Source organism: Carassius gibelio, chromosome B13 (genome assembly GCF_023724105.1).
Source record: "Carassius gibelio isolate Cgi1373 ecotype wild population from Czech Republic chromosome B13, carGib1.2-hapl.c, whole genome shotgun sequence".
Lineage (NCBI taxonomy): Eukaryota > Metazoa > Chordata > Actinopteri > Cypriniformes > Cyprinidae > Carassius > Carassius gibelio.
Genome location: NC_068408.1, coordinates 24,900,538 through 24,926,525, shown reverse-complemented (window position 1 = coordinate 24,926,525; position 25,988 = coordinate 24,900,538). Strand labels below are relative to the sequence as shown.

Here is a 25,988-nt window from a genome sequence, read left to right as displayed (position 1 = left end):
TAATTTTAAAATAAATGCATAGGCTAATTGGTTTTAATTAGTGAAAAGACTCAATTCCAAAAGACGTAATGCACTCTTTCCGTATTTTTTGAAGCCACAGTTTTTTCCTTTTATTTTATTTTATTTTTTATTATTAATTATTTTTATTGTTTTGTATTATTACTGATAAAACAAAAATTTTGTTTTTATTGTTTAATGTTTTATGAGAAATTGTCTTCTAAATACATATTCCATCAGTAGGCTATGTGGACCGAAGGGTTACACAAACAACGGCCTCGAAATTTCCAGTTTTTAAGGGTGAAAGGGGAAAAAAGCAAAATAAGGTGCATTTATAATGCCAGAAATATTTTGTTGTACAGCAACAAGTCTAAATTGAAACATTTTATAAAGTTCTTAAATGTTAGTTTTCAGAAAATCAGAAAGTGTCAATTTAGGACAATCCCGTTCATACAACATTTTCTAGAAGAATCTGTAACAATAATGACATTAGAAAAAATCCAAATTGTAACATTTTACATCAATCTGCATAATCCTCCTTCACGTGACACATAAATTGTTGTTGATCACATGACTTGACAGCACACGCGCAGTTGCGACGTCACAAGGCAAGCAGGATCGTTGCACGCAACAGAAGCCGCAGTCTCTGTCAGGAAAGGAAGTGACTCTATGAAGTGACTCGACCGCACAGTGTTTCGGAAAGATAGTGCCTAGGTAGTCCTACTTTAAGACTTACACCCCAGACTAAATAAAAACTTTTAAAACCAGCGCTCTCGCATATCAGTAGGACGTAAAAACTGTGTGTAAATTGAACCGGCGGCATTTCAGACAATAACAGGTAAGTTAAGTTAACTGACGTCTTAACATAAGTTTGTTCAAGGTTATATTTATTTAACTTGTTTGTTTATTTATTTATCTATCTATCTATCTATCTCACACTTGAATATGTTACTTTGGGTCGCAACGTTGACATGCTCTCTATGCTATGACTTTGTCTTATATAAGTTTTTTGTTGTTGTTGTTGTTTTTGTTTGTTTGTTTTTTACAGTGTACGCTTTTGAACGTTGATAATAAATCATCTTTTGTCCTCGGTAAGGTGACCGGACTTGTACCATCAGGAAGGATGAGATTCATTGCAGTTGCTGTCATTTTCTGTGCTGGATGTTTCTGGCCAACAGCCTCTGCCCATCCTCGGTAGGTCACGCAAATACATTAAGATGCGTGTATTTATACATACATTTAAGTCTGGGTGCAGTCAAAATCAATATTGCACAAATCCTGTATGTATTTTCCCTTCTTTGTTGAACAAGATACACTTTAGCTTACTGTGTAAACATTATATACTCAATACAAGATGTTTGAAAGGGTATACATTAGTAAACAAAACATTATGGAGACTTTTTTAACGACTTTTTACAGCATTGATAACAGAAAACAGTTCTTAGTACAATTCCTGATTAATTCAAGTACTTTTGTTCAACTATTTAAAAAAAAAAACGGCTCATGATTTAGGAATCTTGACTACACTAGTCATGCTGACACAAATGTCATGAAAATCATTGTTTTTTCCCAGTACTGTTAAAGGAAATGGTATAAAAAGTTTTATGTGAAATTTCTGCACAAATTATGACTGTAATAATAATAATAATAATAATAAAAATAATAATACTTAAACATCATGGTAGTTTTTGTTGTACTTTTTATTTTTTAAATTTGATTTATGACATTTAAATAATAGTACCACTAATAAACATGGTCACAGTATTCATTATTGTAAACCAATAAAAATTATAATAATGAAAATCAAAATTTACTGAGAAATACCATTCAGAATTAGCAAAATGAGAATTTGGTGCATTGCAACTAATATAATTTGGTTAATTGTCTTCAACTATTCACATGCCCACTTTAATGGTTTTAATATGCATTTGATACTGTGACCATGTTTTCTGCCTAGGTTCATACCATTTTTTGATTCCATGTTTTGTGCAAAATGTTTGTCAGATTGCAATTGTCACCCTGAAGTCATGAATAGTGAATTGACTGCTTCTTTTAGGAAAGAATGGACAAAACTCATCCTGACCCATCAATGGCCAGAGACATTTTGCAGTGTATTGTATTGTATTTTCTTTCCATTGTTTTATTGCCATTACTGCAGGTGCACCACATACTGCTCCTCCACTGGGGATCAGAAGATAAATTATGTTGTTTTTCATTTATAGGTGGAAAAAAATTGTACAACAAATGTAAGCTTTTGGACTCTTCACGGATTATGGTAGGTTTATGATCAGTGAATATATAAGAAAATTGTTTGATTGCAAGGAATTGAAAAAAAGTCCTGCTGAATGAATGCATAATACACTTTCCCCATATGTTTAGATTGGTGCAATCCTTGTTGTCATGCATTCTGAATAATAATCTTGTAATGATGAAAAATGCCATTGATTGTAAGGATGATTACAGTTTGTGTCAGTAGAAATGTTTGTTGTTTTTGCAGGCCTGACTCTGGCATGATGTGCAATACATCCTGGCATTTTAATGCCAGTTTGATTGAGGTAATTTACTTAAGTTGCTCACCCTGTTGAATGTCATATATTTTAGTTCAGAGGACATGTGCTTAACATGCTGTATGTGCATGTTTCCCAGGACTTGATACCAGAGATGAAAAAATATTGGCCAGATCTATTAAAACCTTCCTCCCCCGAATTCTGGTATGTTACAAATGTACTTTTCATTTATTTATTAAAGTAAAGGATGGAAGTTTTATTGTGTTGTTTTATTGCTTAGGGAATATGAATGGACAAAGCATGGAACCTGTGCTGCAAAAGCAGACTCTCTGAACAGTCAACATAAATACTTCAGCAAAGCTCTTGAGCTGTACAAGAAGTTTAACCTTACTAAGTAAGTTCTTGTTCACCTGATTTTGTGGCTTTCCAGTACATTAGGAAGTTTTGAGATGGATAGAGAGCAAAAGATGAGAGTATTTATAAATGACAACTGATATTTCTGACTCTAAATTCTGATTGAAGCCTCACTCAAAGCTTTTGTAAAATAGCACTTTCATGCAAAACTGTGGTAACCAAACGATTGCTGGTAGCCGTTGACTTTCTCAGTATTTTTTTCCCTATAAAATGGAAGTCAATGGCTGCCACCAACATTTTTTAAAATATTTTGTGTTTAATAGAAGAAAGAAAGTCATAAAGGTTTGTAACAACATGAAGTTGAATAAATTAGGGGTGCCCCCTAATAATTGACTAATCGTTAGTCAACCGGAAGAAGCTTGGTTGACCAAAATGTTATTAGTTGCTTACTTACATAAAAATATAATTTAAAAAACGTCCACAGACAAAGTCATGCAGTTCATGGCAGAAAGATCGTTAACGGTTGGTCTTTGTGGTAATACAGTACTCAGACAGGACATCCAAATACTTCACTATCATTCATCAACCTCAAATAAGCCTTTTCATCTGAAATATGTTAGTATTAACTTTACATGGCTGCTCAATCTAATGTTATCCTAGGGAAATGTGCGCTATTCAAGTGTCTATGCATGAGATAGAGGCACCAGTGCAGTCACTTGCTCATAAAATACTCCCTCATTTTTGCTCATACAGATAAGAGAAATAAATTAAAATGTGGAAAGACTACATTTGTTTGTGCACTAACAATAAAAACAAAGCGTTGAGCTTTTGTAAAATAATGATAGCAAACAGGATGCGCTTTCTGCAGTCTTAACCTCTGTGAACTTGAGTGTGAAACTCCGTGTATACTTGTCTTACAGACATTCAAAATTTGTCTGTAGATAGTGAAATGTCTTATTTTAAATGAACCAGTTTAAATGGAGATTAAATATTCTCTGAATATGTGTCTGTATGAAACATGCATACTTGTGCGTCCACTACTGCGGAGATGCTGAGTCAGTGTCAGTGTCTCCGACTTCATCACTTCAGCTGGAAACAAAGAAAGCACTAGTTTATCAATAAATTAAATAAATGTTAATGCAGTCTCCTTACTGTTTTTTTCTGACACATTCATAATCATTAATTCTCTTAAAAGCTCAGTTCGTCTTCAGAACACAATTTAAGATATTTTGGATGAAAATCTAGAGGCTTGAGATTGTCCCATTGACTGCCAAGTAAATAACAGTGTCAAGGTCCATAAAAGGTATGAATCAAAAAGGTTATCATCATCAGAATACTCCATCTGCCATCAGACGTGCAATCTGGGTTATATGAAATGAGGGGAACACTTTTTGTAAGCGAAGAAAACAAACATAATGACTTCTTTCAATAATTCCTTTGTCAAAGGTCTCCTCTGTGTCCCTCCATATCATTGTGCTGTGTATGCTCTTCTGTGGCCTCCACACCACAAGGATGCACAGTTTTATTTCAAATCAAAGGTAAATACACACAGAAACAGTGCATCCTTGTTGGGCAGAGGACACAGAAGAGCATACGCAGCAGCACGGTGATATGGAGTGACACAGAGGAGAACATTGACAAAGGAATTATTGAATAAAGTTGTTATTTTTTGTTTTCTTCGCATATGATCCGCTCCGTGAGATCGCGTCTCTGGACCGGAATCAAAGTCCAGATGTGTGCTGCTTTTTATTTTATTTAAATGGTTTATTAATAAACATGCGATTAGTTGACTCATGCTTAAAATGAACAACTACTAGCCGAGCAGAAAAATCTCAAGTCAAAAGCAGTCCTAGAGTAAACTATGACAAAATTTTCATTTCTGGTTGAACTATCCCTTTAATGTAGCAAATAACAACACTGCTTGGCCAGCATAATCAATTCAAGCATTCATTCATATTACATGCCTTTTAATAACAAGTTTGGGACACGTCCTAATTAAATCATTCCAGCCTATAATGGCTGCATATTTATATAAACACTACTGGTTAATTTATTTCTGCTATCTCAAATTAAAATGTGGTTCCCAACAGCATCGTACCACCCAGCAGTATTTGACATAGGTTTCCTCATGAATCTTGTGTGTTTTCAGTGTTTTAGAGAGCAACAGAATCGTGCCCTCTGAGCAGCAGCACTACACAGTAAGTAGCTGAACTGACATCCCTGCTTGCATTATCATTTAAGAGACACTGAACTATATGCGGTTCTTTGGAGATGAAGTAAATATACTTCTTTGACCTGACAGGTAGCACGTAGTTTGTAATTCTGTTGAGAGCTGTTTACTGTAATGGTTCAGCCTGCTGTTTTCGGTTCCTGTCTGTGATTCCACAACTTCTGATTACATGAATGATATAACTGAAATAATGATCAGGTTCAAAATTTCCCAAAAGTGTCATCCATCTAATAAGAGAACCCTTCACTGTGTTGCCCAGCCACAACACCAGTATTTCAGCACTCATAGCCTGACTTCTCGCAATCTTTAGTTGGGTTTTTTCAACTTCTCTATTTTTGGGCTGAAGTAAACTAGAATCTTGTGAATATGGTCATCTGTGAATAAATGTGTCATTTCCGTGTTTTTTTGTTTTTTTTTAGCTGGATGAGGTGGAGACAGCCATTACTAGCTTCTACAATGTGAAGACAAAGATTCAGTGTGTCCATCCAGTAAAGGTATGAATGAAGAAAGACAGATTATTCTGACCAACCTTTGTGGTTAGAAAAAAAGATTGAAAAGGTTGTTTGAAGATAAAAAGACAGGAACACAAAAAGGAAAGTGTATTAAATATTACATCAACAGCACAACAGTGACTTACTGTAACTATCAACTTTTACAACTTTGTTGCCTTGAAAACTTAAAGCTTAACGCTTCACTTGATATATAATGGAAACTTAAATAAACTATATGAAAGCTTCACACTTCTGCTTTTAAGTCTTCGGCTTTTATAATGTCCCCAGTGTAAGTAAATACCTTTACTTCTGAAAATAGGAGCCAAGTCAAATTAATTTTTTGTGGTAATCAACATAATTTACATTTATGCACTTAAGTGACTAAGTGACTTATCCAGAGCGACTTCTAATAGAGGAACATATTGTTTTATGAAAGTCTATTTTGATTTCCTCATGACTTGATATCGAGTGAGACTGATCTGCTCAGGGCAACAGTTAGATGCACAGTGTGCACAGTTTGCCATCAGTTTTGCTCAAATGAAAATCTCATTTCTTACTGCATTTCTCAGGGAGACCAGGTTCAGATTTTGGGTCAAATAGAGATCTGCGTTGACAGGGATTTCCAGCTGATCGACTGCCAAAAGTCAATTGAAGAAATCTGCAGCAATGACATCCCAGCAGTGTCTGTCAGCGGCCAGTCAGAGCTCAGGGTGTGTGATCACTCCACGCCGGTCTATTACCCCCCAGTGCCCAGCAGATCATAGAGGTGGCAGCCCACTGAACATAACAAGATGAGGATTCTGTCTGTCTGAAATGCTGGAAACAGTTGAACATCTTTCCTGTTTACACTATCTTTTTAAATAATTGCACATTCAATTTTCTTGTTGTTTTAATTGATGATGCTGGAACAATCTAGTGAAGATTTAAGGGTGTCACAGACTGCTGTATTCTGTGGTTACTGGGTTAGTTTTTTTATTGGTCTTGTAGTTTTACAGTCTATCTTACTGAGCCATACTGCTGTCTTTTTCTCCTTTTTATTTTTTTTTAATTTTTATTTGTCCTCATGTTAATTTCATAAAAACATGTCCAGATCAAATTTACCACAAAATGTCAAGGAGAGTATAATATTAATGTGTTTTACTTTAGGAAAGGTTTTTAGCTTTATAACACACATTTTCATCACAGTTAAACACATATCCCACCTGACCACTGTGCATCTAGATATTGTACTTTTCTCCCATTCACATTGTTCTAAATGATTATCATTTAGTAGTGCAGTAGTTTTATTACAGTAGAACCATACAAGTTTGATGTACTGTATACATGTTTGACGATATAGATGATACACCACTGTTGTGTTCATAAATGATACATATTTCTTTTAGCAAATGTGCTCAATTTCCATTTAAAAAAATCACAATGCAATAAACTCAGTGATCCTCTAAGGCTTAAAGGATGACTGAAATTATTGCATTGAGAAAGAAACAAAGACTTGATCCAAAATCCAAAAATGATTTGGTTTTCTTAAAGTTTAAACAAACCGAATAATTTTTATTTTCTTAAGTCTTTGTTTCTTTCTTTCAGTCTAGCTTAATTGTAAATGTGCCGTTTAATATATTTCATCTGATAAATTTGTTCTGATGATTTGGATTGAAAGTGGCCATTCATGCCCTAGTTTGCGATGCTAATGTGTAAAATATGTGGTAGGTTTGTTGCTTTGGGCCTAATGGCAGCAGTTGCACATAATGCACATTTAAGCTTCTGCCGCTGGAGGGCAGCACATGCATTCTGCCAAAAAAAACAAAACAAAACAAAAAAAAATCAAAATGCTGTTTACAGATACTTTGTTCACATGTACATTTTATGGTAGTGGACTATAGGGAAAAAAAAGTTGCCATACGCACAAAAATGTTACAGTAAATAAACAGTGTCTTTCTGGCTTTTAAACTGTATTTCAAACAATTATTAGATGACGGCCATCAGATGTGGGCTTTTGATATGCAACTCAACTTGTGAAAGACATGCCTGTTATCTTTTGATTTTATACTGCAGGTCAAAGACTTTTTATACAGTAGGTACAAAGTTTTGCCACTTTTACGCTGTTTGATAAATGCCTCACTTAAACACCAGTAACTCAAACTTTTTTGTAATGAAATACAAATTAAATAAATGCAGAAAATTACATGTGTGTTTGAATCTTGGTTGTTTTGAAAACTCAATATGTGTCCCTGCTCAACTGTTTTTCTCACAGTGGGTATTTCCTGATGGTTCCACACTACACTAACTCCCACAACAAGGAGCAAAAGTGAAAGAACGTGGAATGTTAAATTAGGAAGTTTAAAGTATACTGTAGAAGATATTGACATTTAAACCTTCCAAACAGTTCAACACCAAAGCAGAAAAAAATTGAGAAATTAACTTGTTTTTGTTCAATACAATATTTTGTCGGTTATATAAACAAATGGTAACTATAGATGACTGTTGAAAAATCTAATAAGCTGTCAATGTAGGAAGCATTTTAAGTTATCACTTATACAGTGAAGGCATCCAAAAAGTGGAAATCTTGATTCTATACTTTTTTTGGGGGGGGGGGGGGGGGCTGTGTTCTCAGTCAGTATCGTATGTTTTATTTGCGTAGAAGACAATTGTATAATTGAGATGCAAGTTAATTGAAATCCATCCTACAGTACCTGGGGATTACACAGGTCATGTTTATTTCTAAAATGGTAAGTATTTTTACTCTAACACCAATCTATTGAAATCAGTTGAGAGTGGAGTATGTTTATTGTTATATTTGTATATGAATATTATATATATATACATACACAGGTGCTGGTCATATAATTAGAATATCATCATAAAGTTGATTTATTTCACTAATCCCATTCAAAAAGTGAAACTTGTATATTATATTCATTCATTACACACAGACTGATATATTTCAAATGTTATTTTAATTTTGATGATTATAACTGACAACTAAGAAAAATCACAAATTCAGTATCTCAGAAAATTAGAATATTGTGAAAAGGTTCAAAATTGAAGACACCTGGTGCCACACTCTAATCAGCTAATTAACTCAAAACACCTGCAAAGGCATTTAAATGGTCTCTCAGTCTAGTTTTGTAGGCAACACAATCATGGGGAAGACTGCTGAATTGATAGTTGTCCAAAAGATGACCACTGACACCTTGCACAAGGAGGGCAAGACACAAAAGGTCATTGCAAAAGAGGCTGGCTGTTCACAGAGCTCTGTGTCCAAACACATTAATAGTGAAGGGAAGGGAAAGATGTGGTAGAAAAAAAGTGTAAAAGCAATAGTACAAGCAACCCTGGAGAGGATTGTGAAACAAAACCCATTAAAAAATGTGGGGGAGATTCACAAAGAGTGGACTGCAGCTGGAGTCAGTGCTTCAAGAACCACTACACACAGACGTATGCAAGACATGGGTTTCAGCTGTAGCATTCCTTGTGTCAAGCCACTCTTGAACAACAGAGAGTGTCAGAAGCGTCTCGCTTCAAAAAGGACTGGACTGCTGCTGAGTGGTCCACAGTTATGTTCTCTGATGAAAGTACATTTCGCATTTCCTTTGGAAATCAGGGTCCCAGAGTCTGGAGGAAGAGAGGAGAGGCACATAATCCACGTTGCTTGAGGTCCAGTGTAAAGTTTCCACAGTCAGTGATGGTTTGCGGTGCCATGTCATCTGCTGGTGTTGGTCCACTGTGTTTTCTGAGGTTTGAGGTCAATGCAGCCATATACCAGGAAGTTTTAGAGCATTTCATGCTTCCTGCTGCTGACCAATTTTATGGAGATGCAGATTTCATTTTCCAAAAGGACTTGGCACCTGCACACAGTGCTAAAGCTTCCAGTACCTGGTTTAAGGACCATAGAATCCCTGTTCTTAATTGGCCAGCAAACTCGCCTGACCTTAACCCTATAGAAAATCTATGGGTTATTGTGAAGAGGAAGATGTGATATGCCAGACCCTAGAATGCTGAAGAGCGGAAGGCCACTATCAGAGCAACCTGGGCTCTCATAACACCTGAGCAGTGCCACAGACTGATCGACTCCATGCCACACCGCATTGCTGCAGTAATTCAGGTGAAAGGAGCCCCAACTAAGTATTGAGTGCTGTACATACTCAAACTTTTCATGTTCATACTTTTCAGTTGGCCAAGATTTCTAAAAACCCTTTCTTTGTATTGGTCTTTAGTAATATTCTAATTTTCTGAGATACTGAATTTGTGATTTTCCTTAGTTGTCAGTTATAATCATCAAAATTAAAAATATATCAGTCTGTGTGTAATGTATGTATATAATATACAAGTTTCACTTTTTGAATGGAATTAGTGAAATAAATAATATTTTTGGTGATATTCAAATTATATGACCAGAACCATATAAACATAGACACACACACACACACACACACACAGACAAAATGCATATAAATAACTAGTACATGTTCATGAATTAAATAAATCAATGGAATGAATTAGGTTGTGGGAACTTCATTTGAGCTCCTTTCAAACCACTTAGCACACACACAATACCTTATCTTGTGAGTATAGATAAAAGTGCAACATGTAATTCTTGAGTTCACACTGGCTTCAGATTTTCCCTTCTTCTGTTGATTAAAGACAGACAAACGTCACCTGGCTTTTAAATTTAAATGACCTCACTGTCTTTCATATGTGAAAAGAGCTCTGCATGTTTCTTGAGAGTGGACTGCTGGTGGACACTCAGGGCTGAGTCACCACTGTCCTTCAGCCTGAAAGAGTGATGATGAGTAAGAGCTTTGTGTGTGTAGATGTGAAACTGTGTCTCTGTCTCTAGACAGTTAATTTGCTTTATCTGAAGATGAGGGACCATTTGAAGTTCTACAGAACCCCTCAGTGGACAGAGGTCTATCCAAACCCTAGTGAGCTGTCTACTTCCTACATAGGATCATCTCTTATCAGGTAAAAATTAACTGGAGTAAAAAGTGTGATAACTAACCCTTTATGGAGCCATTTTTTTTAAAACAATATAAACTGTATTTCATTGTTAACTTAAATGTAATGTGTTACTTTAGTAGTTAATAAAAGTAAAAAATAAAAATCTGATTACAAAACTCACATTAATGTGCTACCTCCGACACTGCCAATATGCAATGTTTAATTGTAATTTAATGCATTTTAATGATTTAAAATCTGTGACAAACACACACAGGTTGCCAGATTGACGACTACAAAAGGAGCGAGTTCACTTGATCATGAATGAAATGACATATGCTATGTTTTCCGCCAACTGGCAACCCAGTGTGCCAAAATACCAATTGGGTAAACTTGCAGTGGACGGGGTTCACAAACCAAAACAGAGACCGACATTCTGGCCTGGAAGGCACATTTTCAAAGGAGAATAACTAATTGTAGCATTGTTTTTCAGACAAACAAGTATGTTAACTTGTAACATATTATGGTTGATTTATGCTTTAGAAGAGTCAAAAACTTACATACAGCACCTTTAATTGTGTTTTATTAATTAAATAACAGAGATTTTACCTAAAATATGACAATAAACACATGAGGGTTTACAGAATAAGATTTCTCTGAATGACTAGAGCAGATATACAAGTGAAGTAATTTGTGAACAAAATTAAGGTGTGCAAACATCTTTACACAGAAACCTGCCAAATCACTGTGTCTTTTTAAATAAAGAAAATAAGTGGCTTTTAATCAATTATTTGCAAAAGTTTGTGAATGTGTGGAACATTTTGCCTTTTATTTTCAGTTAAAAGATAACATGTTTATGTTGGAAGGTCACTGTATTTCACAGTGTCTGTCCTGCTGTAAAAACTAATTCCCTGAAATCCGGTTAACTTCACCTAATCCCTTAATGGGAAATCAAAGACAATGAGGGACAGCTTTGAAGATTTTCAGACAAATCCTTTGATGAACTAGAAAAATGACATTAAGTAGAACTGATTTCCTCATCATCAATAAATTTGTACAGGAAACCAGTTTCCGATGCTGGTTGTGAACAATTGTTTATTTTATTTTTTTCACTTTGTTTTTGTAAAATTAGCCCACATCCACAAATAAGATAACAAAATCTAAACTAGTACAAACCCGGCTGCACAATGGTTCTTTTAGATAGGGATCTTCAACCTTTTTCAGATACTTTTGCATCACAACTAATATCTAAGATTCACCTATATAGCATTTTATATATAAAAAATGTATATATATATATCACAGCACGGTCTATATTCCCTTAAACGTCAAATCTCTTTAAGAATTCAAGCAGCATACGGCCTTTAAACTTGTCAAGATGATTTTCAAAGCTTGTCTTCTTTGTAAAAAATTGTATATAATATCACAAAGAAGATATTAACGTCTCAGAATTATGATGTATTTGCATGTGTACTTCACATTATAAACATTTTATGGATTAATAGAAAGTATTTTAAAGTAAAAATAAGTAAATTTCCATTAGACATTTGTATATATAGAAATGTAACAGTGAGTGTATGAGAATAAATGTCTGCTGTTGCATCCATCCTTTCTCACTCTTTAGCTCTCTTTTATGCAGTGTGTGTGTGTGTGTGTGTGTGTTTGAGAGAGAGAGAGAGAGAGAGATTATGTCAAAAAAGACTGAATTAAACAGCTCTCTCCTGTCTGATGGATTACTTTCAATATGAATGGAAGCAGCAGTGCACCTGTAAGTTAACCCGTATGGAGCACTGACAGACACAGCGGGTGGAGTTCTTTCCGCTCCTTTATCTCATCTGCCAGAACACCATCACTCATGGACGTGCAGCATTCACCACTGGACCGAGAAGGCCTTTGAAATTCCAATTCAGCCCCACAATTTTACTGAGGCAGCAAACCGGGTGCAGAATTGTAATCCAAATTTGAATTTAACCCTTGAGTATGTACAAAAGGTTCTTTGTTGCCATTGATGATTCCATAAAGGAACTACCTCCATAGAATCTTTGGTTACACCTTATTTCAAGGTATCTTTGTTACAATTATACATTTAAGTAATGAGTACTAACTACATGTACTTACTATATGTTTAGGGTTTGGCTTAGGGTTACTTGTATGGCATGTAATTATTCACAATTTATTATTTTTACGATAGGTGTAACAATGACACCGTAAAATAAAGTGTTACCCAACCTTTCCATTTCACAAAATGTACTTTATAGTGGAAAAAACAGTTCTTTGAAAAAAGGATGGGAAAGGATATTCTTCACATTGAGAAAAAACATCAATAATTCACTAAAAGGTTTAGGGGGACAAAATGATTCTTCTGTGAAATCCCTGCAAAGACCACTTTTTGGAAACTTTATTTTTGTGCTTGTTTCCACTTCAGAATAAGAAAACCCATAAATGTGACATAATATGTATAATAAGGATTGCTTGACTGTGATATATAGTAGCATTTATAAGATATTAAGTTGAAATGAGAAAGGCACATTGTGAAATATAAATTTGGAGAATTAGAAATTGTGTCATGTTTCCATATGGGCTTTGAATTCCCATTGTAAACTTGTACAAGTTAGACAGGACACCAATCTCTGGCTACTGTTCTTCGTAATGACAATTTATGTTTATGTACACTTATTTACAGATTATTCAAGCTTGCGCTTTCCCTTCAATAGGCATGTGCTACCCTTGTAAATTATTAAGCACACTGGTCTTGGTATAAACAAACAACATATCATTGCCTGAGAAAATATAAAATTTTCATACGCCGCATTTCTTACATTTGCTGCTTGACTGCAGAGCTGAGGATAACTTGCAGCATCCTATCTTTAAACCTCAGGGCTATTACAGTCAGACAGTCTCCTTCTAGCCCCCACTGCAGGAGTTACACACCATTACACACATTAGCCTCTATGATAAACACACTCCATCCTAACACAGCACAGTGTGCTTCAGTGTGCTCCACTTGACACAGGTGTTCAGCACGGAGGCTTTTATGCTGCTGGATCAGCGTGCAGGGGACACCTGTAAACCCCTTGAAAGACCTACCATTTCTCAAGGCTGATTTAACTGTGCTAATTGGCCTTTGTCTGCGATACATCACAGGGCAAAGAGTTTATTCCACCCAGGAACTCAAGCACAGTCCTTTAGTCTTCATTTTTTTTTTTTTTTTTGAACATTATAAATTAACTGATTGCTGTGTGAATCATACAATGACTTTCAGTAGTGTTGGCTAGTTTAAAAGTATATCAGCTTTTTAAAGGTTAAAAGGTTTGTCTTGTGTTCTGTCAATTTTAATTGCCATTTAATACTTAAAAAGGAGGACAAACCGTTGACTTTTAAAGAAACAAATTTTGGACTTAAAATTAGTGCTGTCAAAAGATTAATTGCATTAATCACATCAAATATAAAAGTTTTTGTTTACATAATGTGTATGTACTGTGTACATTTATTATGTATATATAAATACACACATATATAGTATATATATTGAAAATATTTGCATGTATATGTATATTCTAATAATCTATATTATATATAAATATACTTCATATATAAACTTAACATATTTTCTTAAATATGTACATGCATGTTTTCGTATTAATAAAATAAACATACACAGTTCACAGACATATATTATGTAAACAAAAACGTTTATTTTGGGTGTGATTAATCGTGATTTATTGTTTGACAGCACTAATTTAAATAAATTCGCATGCATAAATAATAGTAATCTAACTCTAAAATAAAATGCTAAGAAAATTGATAAAATCGAGATATAAATTTTGATTTGAATCAAGGTGAGGATAACACCAAGGATGACATTTTGTAATATTTGGTGGATTCACCAGGATAAAAACAATAAAATAAAAAACCAATATGCAACTTATAATAAAGTTTTGAGTTCACAAAGTGCCTTTCAAGGATGCAAAATGGTCTGGAAATCACCCTGTATTTATGAATTTGTCAATAAATCACTGAATCACCCAATTTGTTCAAAAACGCTGAATCATTCAGCAACAAAACATCACAGTAACAGTTCTGCTGAGTCAGTTTAGAACTATTTTTCATTGGCAGAATAGAGCAAAAACAGTCAATATTGACAATATTATGTCTAAAATGTACGTCGTTCAACAATTTATTTATTCGTTTGTTAATTATACACTGGATAAAATATATGATCTACAGCAAGTGAGCATCCGGCTGAAGGCTGCGCTGGTAGACAGACATGATTCTTCAAATCAGTAGGGCTGTACATATAATCTATCACGTCGTAGTGATGTTCCAGATAAAAATGGCTTACAGCACCTTCAAGAATGGGGTGTAATTCACAACCTGAAAGCTGTGGGTACCGCCAGGCGTCTGAAGATGTCCCTGCTCAGCCTTTCAAAGCACGATTAGCCTGTGAGGCCAGGTCAGTCCTTTCTATTTATAGAGCACAGCCAGCTCTGATGACTCACCGCCTCATTTAGCCAATCAACATTAAACTCACTGAATAAATAAATAAATAAAGTCTGTGTAAACAACTGTCTATATCTCTAAAAAAAAAAAAAAAATTCTTAAATATTCTATTGGACAAATTTGGTGTGGTGAAATTTTTGTTGGATATTTCTCATTTGTAATAATTAAGAAATACGCAACAACTGCTTAGAAATTAGCAAGGCATTGTAAATGCAGACATGCCTTTTATGGAGCGTGACATAATAAAGTCAATGCCACAAAACAACAACAACAACAACTTAAAGCCATAAAATAAACACCACTATTATAGAACACAACATGTTTTTAACTCTACACTGTTCGAGGGGGGTTATATCACTGCAGTCTCTCTTTGCTCTCAGCACAAAACCCCTGTGGCTAAAAAGAGCTGCGGTCAGAGTTTTTACCTGCTAGAAATGCTAGAAACACTCCAGGCATCGCAGGAAAATGCTGCAATAAAAATAAAAAATCATTTGAACTGATTCAGTTCAGTGAGTTTGAGCTTCATCACACAAAATACAAGTTAATTTATGTGCATAGTAGCACATATAATAACATATAATTCAGTTTATAATGATACGCTGAGGTTTCTCAACCAACACTTTGACCAGACAGAACTGTAAATCTATGGTTAAACATAATTTCATGAAAATAGAGCTTCTTACAAACTGTTCACAGAAATCTTTTCTTATAAAGAATCATCTCTCTCTCTCTCTTTCTCTCTCTCTCTCTCTCTCTCTCTCTCTCCGCAGTATGTCAGATGAGGATGTTCAAATGCAGTATTTATGAAAGACAAACAATATCTGGGTTACCAACCACATCCACTGAGATTATGAAACGCAAAACCACAGTACACCCAGCGTTCCCAGAAGTCCACAAAAGCTTAGGTTGTCCCTCAGATTTGAAAAATTGAATTACATATGTGACCCTGGACCACAAAAGCAGTCATATAGCACGGTTGTATTATTAATTAATACAAATGCATTAGCCTATATGGGTCATTGATTATTCATTTATCCCAAAATTCATTAGGATATTACATGAAGATATTTTGTACGTTTCCCACCATAAATATATCAAAACTTAATTTTTGATTAGTAATATGCTTTCCTAAGGACTTCATTTGGACAACAAAGGCGTTTTTCCCAATATTTTGATTGGTTTTTCACCCTCAGATTCCAAATTTTAAAATAGTTGTATCTCGGCCAAATATTGACCAATCCTAATAAACCACATCAACGGAAAGCTTATTAATTCAGCTTTCAGACGATGTATAAATCTCAATTTAAAAAAAAACTAACCCTTATGACTGGTTCTGTGGTCCAGGGTCACATATTCTGAAAATACAGAAGTTAATTTTTTTTAAACACTCCTCCAGTTTTCCATTTGCCAGAAAAACAATTCTTCTGCCCCAAAATCACTCAATGCTGAGCCAACAATCAGAGCGTTGGATGCATAGCACCAAAGAACCCCAGCATTTATTTATTTCAGGGGCATTAATATAAGGATGGCTTATTAATAGTCCCCTCAGCATATTTAGCTGAGATAGAACAAATTATTTAAACATAAAGAATGACAGCGTTCAGCTTTAAGGAGCTCAGTGTTTGGGGAGGGATCTTCTTCACTACAGTTGAGTGTGAAGGTGGTTCTGAGGAGGACAGCTCCAGTCATCTGTGCAAACGTCCCAGAACCTGCAGGTTTGGCTCTGTCATGGCCTCCCCCCTCATAGATCAGCATTGTGGATTAGTGGAGGGGAGGCGACTGTAAATCCCCACTGTCGTGCTGATCTGGATTTAAACGCTGGACAGATACATTGTGGTTTGAGGATAGTAGCAGTCGAGCCGGTACAATGGATACGAACATGCGCAAATTTACGGTGAGAAGATGGTTTTCCGTGTACCTGCGCAGAAAGTCGCGATCCAAAAGCTCGAGTTTATGCAAACTAGAGGTAAGTGTCACTTCATTTGCTTCGTTCACCAAGCTGTGTGTCTTATTTCTTGAATTGAAGGTGTGGAGTGCTTGTAAACAATGTCGAAATCTGACGGTCGCGGTGTAAAGTTGTGATGAAGTGCGAAATGTGAAAACGCAACGCGAAATATTTCAGTTTTCGTTGTTGCCGAGATTTATAAACAATGATCCTTTTTGGTTATTTACATCAAACATGCAGTGTATTTTCGATTTCTCATAGGTTTGGGTTTGAAACAGCCTGAACTGAACTAGTCAAATAAAGCAGATGCTAGCCTATAGGAATGTGTAGCCTAGAGAATTCCCCATAATTTGGAAACCATCCTGAAGGATCCTAAAGAATCCGCTAAAAAGATCCCACTGCTGTCCTTACAGTATGAATTGTTTCCTGTTGTATGTTGTGTGTCTTTACACGTTGCATATATCGTATGGGGTTATCTGCAGCAGGTGAATTTTCCAAAGCTATAATAGTTTTGAAAGAGTTTCTTTTCATTTCTGTGTTGTACAGGAGCATTTCATCACTGGTTTATAAAGCTTTTGGGACCCTATTTGATTGGGACTCGACACTGACAATGCAACAAAACAAACAAACATTTATTTTTATTTTTTACTTTTTTTATTGCACTATATTTTACATGTTTATAGGTAAAAACTACATAAATGTATTGCACATAAACCATCACATTCGTTTATGCTGTATTTAAAAAATAAAAAATAAAATAAAATAAGAAAATGTTATCAGGTAGATTGAGAATTATCTTTACAATATACTCTTGTACTCTTGATTTCACATTATGCCTTTACCAATGACACTGTATAGTTCTTCCAGCCACAACATCCAGTATTTACTCCAGAATGTTTTTTTTTTTAAATATTCTATTATATTTTATATTATATTATATTATATTATATTATATTATATTATATTATTATTATTATATATATTATTATTATTATTATTATATATATTTTTAAGTATAATTAGGCTCAAGATTGAACTACTTTTATACATTTGATTTAATTATTATTATACAATTTAGAACGACTGCAGTGAGATTCTCAGCAGAAGCAGTACACATCAATCTAGACACAAGTAGAAGCAGTAAACAACAGCATGTCCTGGTTTGATTTCTGGTTTGAGTCCTGTGTTGGTTTTGCTGAACCCTCAAATATCTGCTGGCAACAAAGATCAAACCTGACAAACCTGTCTCTCAGTATTAATAGCTAAGGCCTCAGAAGAGTTGCTTTCCATGAAGCATCTGTACCCGGATGTCCACTGGATGATGAAATGGACACAACTTTTATGTCTGTTGTTTCTGATATCTGCACAATAATCTGATGTGTGTGTCTGGAATGATAATGATAGACTACAGTAGCTTGTAATTTAAGCACTTATTAGTTTTTGTTTCTTCATGGATTCAATTTACTTTGTCTTTTGCAATAGAGCTTTCCTTTTCAGTGTTGAGCAGCTAAATGTTTGAATGAATTTCTGATGGTTTAAAGCTCCATGCACCATTGAACCTGACACAACTCTAGACACAGGCTTCTGTAACGATGGGTCATGGGATGTTCTATGATTGAAATATTGGTAATCCATAATATGCTGTTTATTATTAGATTAGGAAAGTACTGCATGTACTCTACAAAGTAAATGACCACATTTAGCCTTCATTATTGTCATTAAAAACCATATTCTGAATGATGTTTATTCTGAAAAGTCTATTGGAGAAGCAGAAATAGATGTCCTTCATTCACCTGCTCCAGGTTATGATCTTCAGGCTATAATAAAGTCCCACTGCGTACTAAAGTTATTTTCTACCACCTTAATAACTGTATATATGAACTCTTGATTTAAAATGTCAGTAAGTCTGAGCATTAGGAGTTTAGATGCTCAGTCACAGTGTTTTGAGAAGGTCTTGGTATCCTTTAATGCAGATAAAGACAGTCTGCAGTCCCAGAACCCTGGAGAGCTGATCATATTTAGTCACCAGTGATAAGTATAGTCTGCATATAACACAGGCTGGAAATGAAAGTGCTGGAGTAATTTAGTTAGTGCTAGGCCCATCACTAAGCTTAGCTTTGAAGTCATCAGGTTTGGCATAAGCAATCATGTGGAAGTAAAATGATAAGAAGACATGTTTAATTAAATGTGAGGTCAGCATTGCACAATGCGAGATGAAAAGGTCAGTGAATGATGTCAGTCTATGATGTAATAGCAAACGACTGCCCAATGTGATGCTTACATGCAATATATTGCATTGGGTTTTTAGTGTTGTGGTTTTGATTTGTGATAATTTTAAACGAATAGTTCAACCAAAAATGTAAAATTGCTGAAATTTTACTTACCATGAATCCATCCAAGATGTAGATGAGTTTGTTTGAGAACAAACAGAACAGATGTGGAGAAATTGAAATCATAACTTGCTCACAAACGCAGTCAATGGGTGCCGTCAGAATTAGAGTCCAAACAGCTGATAAAATGTCACGATAATCCACACTACTCCAGTCCATCAGTTAACTTCTTGGGAAGTAAAAAAGCATTATAATAAGCAGTGATTGTTTGTAATAAAGAAATCCATCTAAATGTGTATAACTTCAAAGTGTTTGTTCTGGCTAAAATATCAGTCCTCTATTCATAATATTGCTTTTTCTGTTGAAAAAGTCATCTTGTCTAAATCAGGAAAGATGTATGCACTGTTCAAGCACAGTTTACAATTAAAAACATTTCTAAAAGAACGTCTATAAAACAAAAACAGGTAATGGATTTCGTCACTGGAGTAAACATCATTGTTTGAAGAAAATGTTTTAATATATATATATATATATTTTATTTTTTTTTACAAACATGAAGGTCATGTGGATTATTTATATTTGAATTGAATTCTGCCAAAGTGCGCACTTGTAAGTGTTAGTTAAATGCTTAATGTTAATTACGTGAGTACAGGTCTGCTCACATATGAAAATAATATATGAAAAATTATTTTAATAACTGAAAGTTGTTTTGTTTTTTTCATTGTGTTCAGCATGGTTGGGCCCATTTGAATTTGTGAGGGGCCGTGGGTTGAGAACCACAGTGTAATAGAAACTTTAATGCTTTGTTTGAAAGAAATATATCAAAATATCAATATATCAAACTTTCCAGACAGAGTAGACTGACCGGGTGTTTATCCAGCTACAGTAAGTCATTCTGGACGAGCGTGGTCCTTGCGACCCCCCGCTTCTGCACATTTTGTATGTTTCTCTTCCCGCTTCAGGGGTTTGTTCCATTCGACTGTAAGTGTCCTGCGAAGTGGATATTCCACAAGATATTCCACCACGATTCCAGTTTGAAAGAAGTGAAACATGACTTCTATGCAGATCTCATGATTATAGTTAAAAAAACCATTCTCACTTCTATAGTAAGTGTTGTCTGTGTGTGAAGACACTGCAGGCAGTTGTGTAGTGCAATTCTGCGTTCTTAAGTGAAGAAAATCTGTCGATTTCCCATGTGCAGGGAGCAGAGAGCAGTAAACACTATGTAGGGAACATGACAATCGGAACACATTTCATTCACAAAGTTCTCTTCTAATGAGCTGGTTATCTGAATAAGATGCTTTAAACAAAAGAGACATGCGAAATATGCAGAGCAGGTGGTCACGAGAACCAGGATAAAAACAAAAACACTTTCCTAGACCTATAAGTAAAAAAAATAATTGTGCCAGGAGGATATTAAGCATCTCTGATGAGCCTCATGTGGTTCCCATCAGACCATTTCAGCTACAAAAATATCAACCATTCAATTTCAGTACATTAGTATAGACAGATACTGTAGCACAGGAAGAATAGTGATATATTTGTCTCTTTAAACTGAAAGCTTAAAAACAGGTAAACCTGAGGTAAAAAAAAAAAAAGGAGAACAGCATGAAGGTAATAATTAGCCCTCAAAGGCATTATTCTCTTATTCTCCATTCAGTTTTTGAGGTCTTTATCTGACCTATTCAGTCTCATTGTTTATATTTAGGTATTAAAAATACAGAGACGTTAATTGAGTCACTATGAAATTTACAATTGCTCACCGTTCCCATAGGTAGCAGAAACAAAGCAATATTTTTATGAAACAAATGACATTCTTCTGCTGTGGTAATAACATCTTTATCTGTGTTTACAGAATCGAAGAAATATGGACATGAATAGAGAATGAGATGAGAATATAAAGGTCACAAATGAGTATGCATCCATTTACAAAGGACAATTTGTATTTTTTTACTCTCCTTGTTGTTGTACTAGACACATATATTGGGCTGATTTATTTCTTTATTTAAAATTCATTACGTTCATGATATCAGGTAGCTATTGCCATATCATATCAGCAAGATTTCAGTAATCCTTTTTTGTAATTCTGCTCTCATCATTCTGTATCCAGGGTCACGTGTGGATTATTAACAATTCATCATATGGCTAATCTACTTATACACGAGCTGAAGTCAAATCTAAGCTAAAGTCCAGGCATTTATTTCTATATAGGGATCTTACAGATCAGTATCCATATGAGGTTATGTAATGCTGTCCAGATCGTCACATGTCAGATTTGCAAAGATACTATAGATTTTATTATGACACATGCAATTGTTTTCAAATGGCAGGTAATTACTTCAGTAAAATTGACTTTCTGAAAAATATGTACATGCCAAGAACTACTGAGAATTATATTGTAAAAAAAATTATAATAAAGTGAAATAATAGCGTACTTAGTCAACAATAAAAGCTGTAATGTTTCTGAGGGCAATGATTTTACAGTGATGTGGTGACTGAAAACGATTTCATTTTGAAACTAAAACGAGTTTTTTTTATGGTTGTGCTAATTGTTTTGAAAGCTTTGACCTTAGTTTGTAGAAATGTGTAAAGTATATCCATGATCATGTAAAAATATATCATGCACATCTATCTTATAAGTTCTGACTGGATAAAGCAGTTCATAAATGCAGGAAAACACACCCATCACTGCACATTCTATACTTTGATCTATATTTATTTTTATACTAATTAATATCTATTTTCAAAATGTGAAAAACCTAGAGTAGACTGCTATATTACTTTTCTGAGCACCTGGCATGTGATTTTCACCTGGTGGAAAATCTAAATCATAAAGTTTTACATTGAAGACTAATATTAATAAATGTGATTCTGGGCAAGTAGAGTCCAAAAGTGCACTGCTTTCAGCTTCTGATGCAATTTGCTGGTCACAGTTCTCTGATTGTTGGTAATTTCTGTGCAGAAACATATAGTCTTTTACCAGGAACTCTTCTGTTGAGCAGGATTATTAAAAACAAAATCATAATAATAATACAACAATGTGGTTTAAATTCATCAAAAGCATATACTGTACTATTGAAATTAATTGTGGAAATTGTGGAAATCTGACTAAAATGTATCAAATCTGAACTGTGGTGAGCATAAAATATTTGTATTTCGATTTATGGCTTGTTATAACAATGTCATACTGTGTTGCTTGTGCTGTAGGACTATTGTTATTTGATAAAGTGAGTTTACATGCTGTGAGCTCTCACGCACAGACAGAAGCTGGTCTAGTGTGTAGGCTGCTGCAGAGCATCTATGATATTACTATACCACACTGAAATATTTCAAGATCCATCTTTAGATTACAGTACCATCACAGCAGTCCTGCCGCAGTCTACTGCAGTAAAATGTAAATAGATTTTTGGTACTGGTATTGTAGGAGAATAAAAATAAATAAATAAATAAATAAAAATAAGCTGCTTGCTGGAAGTGTTGTTTATCTGCACACACTGTCCTGAATTGTTTTAGCACCCGGTTTATATCACATTAAAATGAACCTTCACTTTATTTGCCCTCTATTTCTAAGCCATCGAGCAAGCCATCAGATCTGAACATCAGATCAGGTCATACCAGCTCACTCTCATCATGCTGTTGATAATATCCAGGGATGTGATTAGACAGGGTTCACCATCCCTATCTAGAGCTGCTCCCATTGACTATTTATATGTGATTTATACATATCATTAAAAAATTTTAAGACTTTACAAAATGAGCCATAGTGACATCTAAAGGAAGTGTGTTTCAACTAATTTTGAAAGCTATATGTATCAAATTCTGTATATCATACACACAAAGCATATGGCATACTTATTTTGAGTGGAGTTTGGCATTAGCTAAGCTAAAGTATAATTTTACTTTTTTTTCCCCACTGACTCCCAACTAGAGAAACATCTAAATGTAAAAAAAAAAATTAAATAAAGAAAACCAAGCAATTTAACATTAAACAAAATCAAACGCACTCTTGTTTAAACTCACTCAGTAAATGTAAATTTGGCCAAAAGTAATCATCTTAGAAGGCTGCATAACTGCTGCCTTTCATTTGAAACAGACTTCACGTGAGGAGTGATGATAATGTCATACAATTCACAATGGGTTTTTATTGACCCCCGTTGAGCAAAATAAAATGAATTTAGTATCTGTTTGTTTTTGATTGCAGTAGCACAGCTTTTGCACAATCAGAAGAAAATTATTTTGTGAGATGAGTCTGAAAATGGAACTACTCAGGCCGAATCCTGAATTGAAAACAAAATTGAAAAGCCTGTTTGGTTTGTTTGACAATTGGAAGGCTGTTTTTTTTTTTTTTTCTAGAAGTGACAAATTCAAAATCAGTCTTCATAGATCATTGCCTTGCACTTAAATTGGATTAAGAGTTATGTGATAATATAAAGAGTTATGTGATAATATAAAGGGAGAGTCCAGGACTACTATTTCTTTATGATTTGTCATATACACTCACCTAAAGGATTATTAGGAACACCTGTTCAATTTCTCATTAATGCAATTATCTAATTAACCAATAACATGTCAGTTGCTTCAATGCATTTAGGGGTGTGGTCCTGGTCAAGGACTATGAACAATCTCCTGAACTCCAAACTGAATGTCAGAATGGGAAAGAAAGGTGATTTAAGCAATTTTGAGCGTGACATGGTTTTTGGTGGCAGACGGTAGAGCTGAAGATCTTTGCCCGAACCCGATGGGACCTGGCGGGTTCGGTCGGGTTGGGCTTAATTTATATCATCTTATGCGGGCTCGGGTCAGTCTCGGGCTTGCGCTCTGGTCATGAGATGTGTTTCAGTTAGCGTGAGAAAGATGCGAAAATTGAGAAAGATACGAAAATGGAGTATGTGTAACGGAGGCTTGCCTCTGGCGATTACGTTTTGCTAGCACCAGCAACTAAAGCAAAGTCTGAGGTGTGGAAAAGTTTGGACCATGTTTATAATGAGAATAATGAGTGAATAATGACACACCATCAGTGAGCGCCGGAATGCGCTGAAGACATCTACAGTGGATTCAATCATTTTCCTCCACAAACATGTAGACTAGTCTAAACTCTGTAAGTAAAGGTTTTTCAAATGATAACTAAATATGAATTGAGTCTTAAATGCATAATGGGGACTGAGTATTTACGCTAATGTTGGCATTATTCTTTTATTAAATGTCAGCTGCTAGTGGTGAAGCAAATCCGGCGGAGCCTTTATCTTAATTTCGTTATTGCCAAATACCCATCTTAATTTAAAATTTATCTTAATTTTATTTGTTAAAAAAAGACTTGTTTTTATTGGTGCATTGGTCTATTTATAGGCTAAATGAGCCTATGCCAATTTGATAAGATGTCACAGAGGAATTATTTTATTTCTTTATTCCAACTTCCAAGTGGTCTAGTCTAAGTTAGTTATGAATAAATTGTTAAAACATCTATAAATGACTCATTCTTGACAAAAGGCAAAAGAGCTGTGTGCGTGCGCACATTTGAATAATGTCGGGCTGTAAACAGGTTAGGGCTTTTAAAAAGCTGTCAATCAAAATGTATTTGGGGGCTCGGGTCCTGTCGGGCCTAACTTTTAAGGCAGGATTACAGCTCTACCAGACGGGCCGGTCTGAGTATTTCACAATCTGCTCAATTACTGAGATTTTCACACACAACCATTTCTAGGGTTTGCAAAGAATGGTGTGAAAAGGGAAAAACATCCAGTATGCGGCAGTCCTGTGGGCGAAAATGCCTTGTTGATGGTAGAGGTCAGAGGAGAACGGGCCGACTGATTCGAGTTGATAGAAGAGCAACTTTGACTGAAATAACCACTCGTTACAACCGAGGTATGCAGCAAAGCATTTGTGAAGCCACAACACGAACAGCCTTGAGGTGGATTGGCTACAGCAGCAGAAGACCCCACCGTGTACCACTCATCCCCACTACAAATATGGAAAAGAGGCTACAATTTGCACGAGCTCACCAAAATTGGACCGTTGAAGACTGGAAAAATGTTGCTTGGTCTGATGAGTCTCGATTTCTGTTGAGACATTCAGATGGTAGAGTCAGAATTTGGCGTAAACAGAATGAGAACATGGATCCATCATTCCTTGTTACCACTGTGCAGGCTGGTGGTGGTGGTGTAATGGTGTGGGGGATGTTTTCTTGGCACACTTTAGGCCCCTTAGTGCCAATTGGGCATTGTTTAAATGCCACGGCCTACCTGAGCATTGTTTCTGATCATGTCCATCCCTTTATGACCACCATGTACCCATCTTCTGATGGCTACTTCCAGCAGGATAATGCACCATTTCACAAAGCTTGAATCATTTCAAATTGGTTTCTTGAACATGACAATGAGTTCACTGTACTAAAATGGCCCCCACAGTCACCAAATCTCAACCCAATAGAGCATCTTTGGGATGTGGTGGAACGGGAGCTTCGTGTCCTGGATGTGCAACCCACAAATCTCCATCAGCTGCAAGATGCTATCCTATCAATATGGGCCAACATTTCTAAAAGAATGCTTTCAGCACCTTGTTGAATCAATGCCACGTAGAATTAAATCAGTTCTGAAGGTGAAAGGGGGCAAACACAGTATTAGTATGATGTTCCTAATAATCCTTTAGGCGAGTGTAGATGACACATGTTTATACAATCCACAACTCTTAAACTTCCCCATGTGT

The 25,988-nt window shown here is 35.3% G+C and overlaps 2 protein-coding genes across 5 annotated transcripts in view; both read left to right on the top strand.

Moving 5' to 3' along the window:
- Positions 1–582: 582 nt before the first annotated feature.
- Positions 583–7,761, top strand: LOC127970681 (ribonuclease T2). Of its 4 annotated transcripts, none has more exons than XM_052573356.1 (10): positions 583–835; positions 1,094–1,191; positions 2,054–2,108; positions 2,220–2,272; positions 2,495–2,552; positions 2,644–2,708; positions 2,785–2,898; positions 5,008–5,056; positions 5,508–5,582; positions 6,149–7,761. In XM_052573356.1, exons 2-10 carry the CDS (start codon positions 1,121–1,123, stop codon positions 6,341–6,343), a joined length of 735 nt encoding a protein of 244 aa, XP_052429316.1. In that variant the 5' UTR covers positions 583–835; positions 1,094–1,120; the 3' UTR covers positions 6,344–7,761. The 4 variants fall into 4 exon arrangements, with proteins under 4 accessions (XP_052429316.1, XP_052429317.1, XP_052429319.1 ...); XM_052573357.1 differs by having other exon boundaries at positions 593–835; positions 1,046–1,191; XM_052573359.1 differs by lacking the exon at positions 2,054–2,108 and having other exon boundaries at positions 593–835.
- An 8,952-nt stretch (positions 7,762–16,713) lies between these two features.
- Positions 16,714–25,988, top strand: part of LOC127969796 (ribosomal protein S6 kinase alpha-2) — a 49,474-nt gene continuing 40,199 nt past the window's right edge. Inside the window, exon 1 of the mRNA XM_052571897.1 lies at positions 16,714–16,980. Coding sequence (XP_052427857.1) covers positions 16,882–16,980 — 99 coding nt within the window. The 5' untranslated portion in view covers positions 16,714–16,881. The remainder of the gene's footprint in view (positions 16,981–25,988) is intronic.

Bases quoted from the DNA above. Each gene is read 5' to 3' on its own strand.
- LOC127970681 (XM_052573356.1), top strand. From the start codon at position 1,121: ATGAGATTCATTGCAGTTGCTGTCATTTTCTGTGCTGGATGTTTCTGG. The intron at 2,709-2,784 runs GTATGTTACAAA...TTTATTGCTTAG, and splicing joins CCTTCCTCCCCCGAATTCTG to GGAATATGAATGGACAAAGC. The intron at 2,899-5,007 runs GTAAGTTCTTGT...GTGTGTTTTCAG, and splicing joins AAGAAGTTTAACCTTACTAA to TGTTTTAGAGAGCAACAGAA.